The 10,148-nt window shown below is 40.1% G+C and overlaps 1 protein-coding gene across 1 annotated transcript; it reads left to right on the top strand.

Moving 5' to 3' along the window:
* The first annotated feature begins 7,137 nt into the window (after nucleotides 1–7,137).
* On the top strand, nucleotides 7,138–8,792 carry LOC149117387 (pro-neuregulin-1, membrane-bound isoform-like). Its single transcript, XM_089283052.1, has 3 exons — nucleotides 7,138–7,269; nucleotides 7,937–7,996; nucleotides 8,578–8,792. The coding sequence occupies exons 1-3, from the start codon at nucleotides 7,203–7,205 to the stop codon at nucleotides 8,724–8,726; spliced, it is 276 nt and encodes a 91-aa protein (XP_089139178.1). The 5' UTR covers nucleotides 7,138–7,202; the 3' UTR covers nucleotides 8,727–8,792.
* Nucleotides 8,793–10,148: the final 1,356 nt, after the last annotated feature.

Genomic DNA, 10,148 nt, shown 5'->3' with positions numbered 1-10,148 from the left:
GTTTTTTTGTGTTATTTTAGGCAACTATCAGAAAATGCAAAAAGATCGAGATGTAATACTTTCTGTAACTGTATACTTTCTGTTATAAGGTTTTTGTCCGCTAAAAACTGAAATTGCTCGATTTCCTATCGAATTTCATCTTAATTTCAGTAGAATGGTTTTTTTTCTCCTTCAGCTTTTTGTTAAATCTTTCCCTTGGCCTTTTCAACCTGATACTTCGGATATGAAATCAAAAACTCTGTACCGCTAAATGGCAACTATCACGATATTTCTAATGGAAGAAAGTGGCGCTTTAATTTTATCCAAAAATTTCTTTTGAAACTTATATTTCAACCAGCATAAATTTGAACTGAACGACTAACGTTAGACTCAGTTTTGTACCAGTGAAAGTTTTCAGATAGAGCTAGAGTGAACCTTGAACAAAAATCGCGCTTACCGCCACTGAGAAATGCTGAAATGTTTGTCAATCGTCATTTGGTCCGAAGATTGGACCTTGTCAGCTGAGAGAAGTTGGCACTCGTTTCGTCCAATTCCGCCACAATTCACAGAAAAGCAGCTCTTGCTTGGCAAGCATTTCGCACAACATTGGGAAAAAGACTGGGCGGTTGTATTCTCCAACTGCCCGACGTTGAGCTTTCTTTTGTCGTGTTTGCCAAAATTAGCGTAGCGTAGGCCGTTTGCAAAATCTCGAACTATTTGCTGCTCTGTTAGAGTTGCAAAGAAGAGAACCGTCAAGAGAATTGCTAGAAAGGCCAATAATGGCTTGAGAAGTGCCATTATGCGACCGAGAACTGTGACTGAGATCCAAGGTTAAGAACATACTTGCTGACGTCACTGTAACCATGGAGACGACAGGTACTCTTCCGGTACTCTTTTTCTATCCAAACAAAACGACATGGTATCAGTACAAATTTGGTCTTGTCATTAACTGGCACGATTAAATTACTTTTCTTATTATAGCGGAGCTCCGGCGGCCCGAAGGGCTGCCAAGCGGAGCTCCATACCCATATAGGAAAGGAAAGGAAACCTATGAATTGATTTTCTCATGGTTATAAGGGCTAGCGGTCTTGCTCGTGGGCGCGTACGCACGACGACAACGACGACGACAACGACGACGACAACGACGACGACGGAGTCGGCAAGATGGCGACCATACTCCAGCTAATAGGTTGACAGAGACATGCACGCTCGGTTCGTCCCTCTTTGATATTGGACATCCCTGTTATGGTCAATTGACACCTATCAAATCAAGGTATCCGCTGACCAGTATCACACGACCATATCGCGGGCTCAAGTTTAGAGCTCATCGAGGTCACGTGTTTTTTTAAGTTGACCGGTGACCAAATGCTGGTTTTCGATTGGATCGAGGGCTCATGTCAGGTTGTTGGCCGGGTTGTTTTGAAGTCGCCCCAGGGGCCCGTTTCTCGAAAGCCCCGGAAACTTTTCGGGTCCGTAAAGCCATTTCTAGTTCATCTCTATCTAAAAACGGTGAAGTGTATACGCCTGAAACTTCTTGTATGAAGGGAACCCTTGTACATATTAAGAATATGTAACTAAAACAGCTGCTCTGTAATCGTAATGTTCGAGATTTTGCTATGGCTTTACAGGCCCCTCAAGGTTTCGGCGCTTTCGAGAAACGGGCCCCAGGATTACAAAAGTTAACCGAAATGTAATTTTTCTTGAATACAAATGTTTTTCACTGCTTTTGTTTTTTGATTTTGAGGACCTTGAGATTATTCAAACTCAAAGCAGAAGGCCAAACAACAGGAACGGAGAACCTCACCGTAAAGTTACAAAACAATCAAAATTATCGCTTATCCCGCATTAGTTTAATCAGGCTTTGAACAACCTCGCCCAGGAGCTCTGCCTTCAGGCATGGCTAAATCTATATATTATAACTGATTACTTCATTGTGATTGCCTGAGAGCAGGCCAATTTATCGTTAATTTTTAATTTGCACTTTACTAATACGCGTGCTTTCCTGATTTTCCTAGTCGCATAATAAAGGAGTGATCGTATGAAGGCTCGAGCAATTAAGGATTTATACTACTCGTGATATTTGAAAATTCTTTCGAATTGCACGAGCCTAAAGGCTCGTGCAATTTTGAGAGAATTCTCAAATATCATTTGTAGTGTAATATTTACGCCGGGAAGAAACGCTGTTTTAAATACAATACAACAAGGTTTATTAGGTTCGCCGAGAGGATTTTTATACCTAATTTACAAAGTATGTTTATTTAAATAAAAAAAACACCAAAAATTTTGCCATCCAAAATTACAATTGGTCTGTTACGGTAGTTAAGAGTTGCTCAGAGTTAAATTCTCCCAAATAGTTAAGGATACCATATACCTTTAGAGCAACTTCAGAGGTGTCTCGCGTCCAAGCGATGTAGTGCGACCGGTTTAAGCTGTAGATACCTAAACCCTTATATCAAATTAAAGCTCATAGAACCACAAATTTTTATAGAAAATGAATTGTCGAATTTTTCAGGATCTCTAAATGTGAGTATCAGAGTCATCTTTTGGGTCCCTATTGAAAGCTACAAGTTAAAGAAAATTTGTTCGTTTCCCCTCAAATTTGAACAGTAGCTAGCTTGACATACAATCAATAAAAATCTGTCTGTAAATTTTTTATTTCCAAATAGTTTTTCTCCGCGAGTGATTTTTCTACGATCACTTCATATTTTTTAAATCCCATTTCGAACATGTTTTGTAACTTTTCACTGAAATTGAATATGGCAAATCGCAGACACATGGAATGACAGAGGAGGCGCGATGGTGTGAAGCGAGAATACAGTTCATATCTGAATCTGGTGGCCGCAGATGAATCGGATTCAAGCAGATCAACCTATCTCATATCTCAAAACAGTCTCTTTTTTGTCTCATTTTCACGCTCGTTCCAGATCTTTTTTGAACCACCGCGTTTTAACAACGAGCCTACACTCGCAACTACGAAGTCGCGCCAAAACACAGACTGTTTTTCAGTCCAATGCCTTATTCTCTAAAAGATGAGAAGAAAAATTGCGTTTTCATATCGTTGAGAAATGGGAGACAAATTTCAAACCTTATTTCTTTCATGAGCTGGTGATTAGGTAGGGATCGTTTTCTTATATTTAAATCAAGAGCAAGGTATCATTTACAAGAATTTAGAGAAGCGAGAAATGATGCAGGTGAAAAGCTGTCAGTTCACTTAAAATACTGAATTTGGTGGTAGACCCTTAAGCACAATCCACATATCTACCGTATTCAAAGAAAACAGTAATGTTTTCATAAAATGCAAATAAAAGATCACCAACAATTTGACCGCTGTGATATTATTACTAGCCAAACTTATTCCCAGGAGCAGCAATCCTTTAGGTCAGCAACAAGAAATTGGAAAGATACGGTGTGTTTCTTCTCTTTCTCGAGGGCAAGTGCGAATTTTGTGTATGGGAACAGATCTATTTGTTGAATGTTTATAATAGTCCGTGCACTTAGCTACCACTAGCTAGTTTTAAACTTAAACTGACACTTTAGGTTAGGCCGTACATTCCATGGCTATATATCTGATGTTTTTCACCAGTTAATAATGATAGTGGAATCTTGAATTTGAGGAAAACAAAACCGCTGCAATCTGTTCAGCGCGCAAAGTGTTTCCACAGACTGTTTTCTGACGATGAGCTCCACCCATTCCGTTCTTAACTACAAGTGAATTATATCAACGATGGAGCCATAAACAGATCACTTGAGTCAACAACTTTGAAAAACTTCAAACCTCTTTTATTTGTTTAATCCCATAAAGAAGAATATTATTTCCTCTGACAACCTCGTTCTTAGGGAATGTGGTTTATTTTGTGCTGTATTTACACGACCCCAGTTACATATTTGTTTCTTTTTTCGATACCATGACGAGTTTATTCAATTAACATCTGGTCTTCAAATTATCTAATCTTAGATACCCTTCATAAGCGGCTAAGAGCGACTGAACGCCTTTTTTTTAGCAAGCAATCGTATTCGATTTGATGATTTCTTAGTGTTTTGTTCATATCAAAACTGTCACAAAAAGAACGTGATTATTGTTAGTGAGACATAAGTGGTGTTTGAAATTCTTTTGGTCAGTTTACTCGTAGAAAACTAGATACCGCCCCTCTGCTTCTTAGATAGAAATTTACATGCTACCCCTCCCCCTCCCCCCTCCCCCCACTCCCTACACCATACATACAGTTCATCGGTAGCCATTTCTACAAGCACATGTTCTACTCTCTTTTATTTTTCAGCATGCATTGCAACCCGGTGACGTAAAATAAGTGTCACGTAATCTGCCACGCTAGCCATTACTTGTAGGGCTTAGAATCATAACGCGTTAACTAAATGCTGTAGTGTACCAGGTTATCTAGAGGTTTACCCTAACCCTAACTTCACCCTTCATGCTAACCCTAAAGTCTCTGATCATCTTTTAAGCTTAATTTCTCAATCTGAGCTTAATTTTAGCTGATTTAGTTGCAATTTCAACCACTTTAGATCTAACTTATGACGAAAGGCATTGTTACTAAGAGTGAAATCGACGTACGTCAAAATGGCATCGACCGTTTACGAAAGAAAAATAGCCTTCGCAGCGCCACGTTGTTGCCTTTAGTCTTTGTATCGTTACGTTTGTCGCTAGGGTACTATGATTTGTAACACTTACTGTGGTGAGATCCTTCTAAAAGTAACCATTGTATATTTTCATTTAGTGGTTTAAATAGGATACCCTAAGGCCTCGAGGCTAGCACCATTGCCTTGGTCGAGGACACACGTTACCCGCTTTTTCCACCTACTGATTTGAAAGAGGTTTTCGTGTCATTCTAGGATGTCTTAGTTTACTTAAAAGAATAATTCAAAGTTCAACCTCTGTATGTATTCGAAAGTAGGATAAATGGCACGGTGGTTTGGCTGGCAAACGCGCCCTAATATCAGCGTTGTGTTCGTCCAGTTGTGTGATGGAGGCAAACTATACATGGTAATATACATGGCAAAATATACATTTTTACTCCTCACGTTAGTAAAACTTATCGATGTATATATATTCATTACGCTTGGGGAAATTTTTGTTTCGCTTCGGCAATGGTCAGGGCAGGTGAAAAAATAAAATACTGTAGTGTGGGTCACTTGGTCTGTCACATTCCTTTGGCTTCGTCTATTGAAACTCTGGACGAAAGAGTACTTATCAACCAGTGCCGTGAGAGTTTGAAAAGTAATTATTAATTCTTTAGTTGAACTGGGGGAAAGAGCACTTAACCTGTCACGAACAGTTTCTCCCAAGGTAGCTAATATCATCCACAGCCTCCACGAAGGGATTAAAGCAACTGTCTGACTCGCGGTAGGAGGAGAAACAAATGATAACTTCGAAGTCTCATCTGATCTGCGCAAAGGATACATCCTAGCTTCATCACTGTTTCTCCTGTTTTCGCCTTTGTTGTGCGCCATGCTACCAAGAGCCTACCACCTGATGATGGCATCGGCATCAGACACCGAGCAAATAGCGACCTCTTCAACCCCAGGCGCCTACGCACTGGCCAAATCTACAACAATCAGCAAGCTCCTGTACGCAATGATGCTGGCTTTGAGAGAAACAAAACAGCCGCGAGTCCGTCCAGATTCTCATAAACCGTCTCAACAGCACTTGTAAGCAGTGGGGCTTGACCATCAGTAAAGAAAAGACGGAAGTGCTCCACCAGCAATCCGGTGTTCGCACAGCCACCCTGCCGCCTTTTTTCAAGACCCTGAGTGTTGGTCCGGCCGAAGTCGAACTTACGACCTCCCGCATGGCAGCCCGATGCTCAACCAACTGAGCCACTGTGTAAATAGTTCACCCTGAAATCAAAATGGATAGGGCTCGTTTCTGAGGAAACGAGACAAAAAACGAGAGCGCGAAATACATAATTAATTAGTACTGTATGCATAATGAATGAAGTATGGGCACCGGTACGCGAATTTTTCCAGAGGACACGCCGAGACGATGAAACACCTGCCCACTTGCGTACACATTTGTGTCTCCATTTGGCCAGGCCTTGACAACTCAGAGAAAATTACTTACCAGTAATTCCTATTATAGGTATCTTTGCTACTTTGCTACCAACTATTCACTTCTTTAACAGCCAATATTGAGTTCCTCTAAGTCGAATTTCGTGTTCCTTCACGGTTTAGCAAATTCTTCGCCACGTTGTTTTCCGCTAAATCAAATTTGATGTTCCTTCAAGGGCACTGTAACGGGGCTTATGCGATTTCTGGTCAAAATGCAATCATTTTCACCTTTAATCACTTGGTTTCATTCAAATCGTTTCTGATGAACTTTTTTCACGAATTCAATCGAATCTAGATCAAAAATATTCGCCCAGAAAAGTTATTATCAATTTTATGTGAGTTTTACTACACGAAAACTTGAAAACGTTGGCCCAGCGTTTTGAAGTTTGTACACAACCCTGTCCTGGTCATCAGTTATCGAAAAAAGGTATAAAAAGACGTCTGTGCTTTGAAATAGGTATTTAAAGAAATTTTCGTAAGTATTTTGCGGCTGCTTTCAACCGCTGAACGTGCCATTTTGTTTTTCAGTGTGTTACTAAAAACAGAGTGACAGTGTATTTTTTCAGCCGTTTAGCGAATTCTTCGCCACGTTGTTTTCCTCTAAATCGAATTCAGTGCTCCTTTAGCTGCTTAGCGAATTGCTCGCCATGTTGTCAAATAGGCTCCAATTCCTTCCCCACATTTGCGACGTCAAAAGCTCTTTACACACCGAACAAGCACAATTTGCCGCTTTCGTAGCCTTCGCCTCCACGCGAAAACTACTTTAATTCATTTGCCCCGTCTTGCCCGGTCTAATTCCGAGTTACGCATGCGCATTACACCACTATTGCAAATTTGACGACAGCCATATATAGTCATTGCCATCTGTAGAAACTAAACTTGGGATCCTACAGCCGAAGTAATTACTATGCACTCTTACACACTGATAGTTTTTTTTTTTACGGATTGAATAAATAAATAAATAACTCTAGCTGGTACTACATGCAAAGAAGGCCTGACCAATATACCTACAAAGTTTCTATTGGTCAGCTAGACATTAAGGCGTTCCTGCCACGCTTCGCGCCATGACGTAGTAACGATTAAATTTCGGTGAAATCAGAGTAACTCTAAGAAATTGGTCATTCCTTAACTTTTTGAATCTGCAACACATCTGTTCAAACATGAAGCTTGCTCTTATTTTGTTTCTCCTCGTTGGAATTGTGTACGCAGTTGAAGAAAAGGGTAAAGGTAGGTTGCACAAAATTTTGTCTACAGTGACACTTAGGTTATCACTAAAAACGAAAACGTTTTATAGAACAAGTCTCAGTCTGAATCGATCAATAAGATTAAAAAAAAATAAATAAAACTTAGCGATTACAATATATTTTTCCATGTCGGTAGGAAAGTTTAGCTCTTCTTTCAGGTAATTCAGTGAAAGATTAGGCTTTTACAATTTAGACAATAACGAGAAAACTATAATTTTCTTGTGAAGGTGAATTAATCGACATGACACGAGCGTGGGACAAAGAAAAATTCTGAGTCCCCCACAGGAATCGAACCCATGACCTCCCGAACACCGGGCGGGCGCTCTATCCACTGAGCTACGAGAACTCATGGAGAGCAAGGTCATTTAACTGAGTTCTTATATGATAGGTGTCCTGCATACTGCTAGGATCACCGCTATCGAATTCATCGTGAGTAGTGATAAGTTAATAAAGATGGTGAATTTTAAGCTCGGTAATGAAATGTGAAGGTGAATTAATCAACATGACACGAGCGTGGGACAATGAAAAATTCTGAGTCCCCGACAGGAATCAAACCCATGACCTCCCGAACACCGGGCGGGCGCTCTATCCACTGAGCTACGAGAACTCACGGAGAGCAAGGTCATTTAACTGAGTTCTTTTATGTTCAGGTGACTCGAGCAAGGGGAAAAATGTCTCCGCGGACCAGCAGGCTCCAAGTCATAAAGCCGGTAATATAACCTTTGTTGCCCTACAATTGACTGTTGTTTACTATTCTATAACATGCTGTAACAGTTCATGAGATACATATGCATCGTTGTTCCACAAAATTGAGTTGTATAAACTATCCAGATGCGTAATCAAGAGTGAAGAGCCGGGAACCACTGGGATTCACAAAACAGATGGTCAAGGGAGGTTACAGAACAAAAAAATATGGATGTTGAAATTGTGATGGAAGGAAGTAACCAGGGTCATTTATGATTCAGGTGTGGAAATTGAAACACCTACTGACCGTACAAATGATTACCCGTTGATGACTATCATAAGCGGCGTCTAACAAGAAAGCGGGTTATTTTAGAGTAAATCTTTAAGGTTTTCTTTTCTAATGGCTTAACTTTAATTTGGATTGAAAACTGTCATCTAGTAAGCGGTGCACTGCCTGGTTATATTTTGTTTATCTGACTATACTCGGTTTCAAATTCGCCTTAATTATTTGATTTCCGTAACTTACGATCAGTTTGTTTCCATTTTCTCTGTCGAGTTTCTTATCTTTCTTAATTGTTTTGTTTTTTGTTTCCTTTTTTTTTTTCAGAATGCGAAACTCAAAGCCAAAGGGACCATTACTGTTTAAATGGTGGAACTTGTTTCCGTCTTCCTGACCTGGGCACTGGTCCCCTTTGCCAATGCACAAGGAAATACGTCGGTACTCGTTGTGAATATGTTGCACTCCCCGACATGTAACAAGCTCGTAATCGTCAATTGAAAAAAAGATGTTAATAAAGTGTACTCTAAGTGATAAAGAGAAAACTGTGTAACGACGTATCAGCTTGAAATCTCTATCAAATCGTAAAATGCGCGCAAGCGTCATAAATGGGCTATTACTCGGGCTTCCGTAGGAAAGCCCGAGTCATAAAATGCTAGCGTTTTGGTCGCCAAAGGGGGGGTCATGGTCTAGGCGTTGCATGCGTAGACCATGGAAACTGGGGACGAGAAACGCGACATTGCTCGCTCTTCGTGACAGAATGCGGTGTTTTGCGAAGAAAGTTTTGGCAAGAATCGCGCCTTATACGTTCATCTCACATACAAAGATGTCGATCGTTTCAGAAAGGGTCGGTCCACGAATAATATTGTTTGAAAGCCAGCCAGGTAAGCAAAGTTCACGCTCGAAACGTTCTCGTGAGATAACAACTGAGCCGATTGCGGTCTGAGTTCAATCTACGAAAACAATGGCAAAAAATAGGCAGTCAATGACGGTATGTGGCAACTGCTGTTATTATTTAGAACATTGCAGCAGCAAAAGAAATTATATTCCAATAAAACGAGCTAAATACGAAAACGTTTTTGGACTCGTAGCTCATTAAAAACATGCGACTTGTTTCTTGCACCGCGCAAAATATGTCGATCTCCAAAGTTGTAAACATAAGACTTTCGGTAACTTGAATTAAATATCTTACCTCCAAGTTAGTTGGCTTTCTAGTGGGGTGCAGGAAAAAAATAACTTGTGAATTTGGAGGCATATTGTGCGGGGAATTGTGCGGGATTATTGACGAACCAATGTTCTTGCCAAGTCCTAAGGAAAATCTGCATTGACGATAGTTTAGCCAGTTATTTCACTAGTAGTTCAAATATATTTAGCAGTCTTAGCAATCGCCAATTCTTTTAGAAAACTGTGTCTGACTGCAAAAGAAAATCATGCTGCGTGACATGAACTAGACGAGCATGAATTCAAACCAAAATAAATAGCAAAACAGAATGCTGCATCTTCCCTCATAAATGAGAGTCCTTTTTAAAAATACGCCTGTCTTGATTCAATAAAAATATGTAGCTTGAATATTTCTTCATAAACTGCTTTAAGGGTCGCAAATTCTTGGAAGTTATCCGCAAAATACACAACTTGAAAGTTTATGCAAATTACGTACAATGCAATTTGAGCCTAGTCACAGGACTGTTGTTTTCGCGAAGGAGTTTATCGGGATTCGTTTTGGCTCTCTCGAAAGGGATTATTCGCTCTCCAAAGGAGATATGACTCTTGAAAAGGGTTTAAGATCTCAACACGGCAAAGATGTTATGCTATATAATTTACTCGGATCGCCACGATCAGTAAACAAACTTCGCACAATTTCTACTAGCATGTACAAAATAATCGCCATAAGTTGTAAGAAG

Source organism: Orbicella faveolata, unplaced genomic scaffold (assembly GCF_042242905.1).
Source record: "Orbicella faveolata isolate gen_17 unplaced genomic scaffold, um_ofav_v1 contig_12, whole genome shotgun sequence".
NCBI lineage: Eukaryota > Metazoa > Cnidaria > Anthozoa > Scleractinia > Merulinidae > Orbicella > Orbicella faveolata.
Note: the sequence above shows the minus strand (reverse complement) of the source record. Positions and strands in the feature narration are given on the sequence as shown.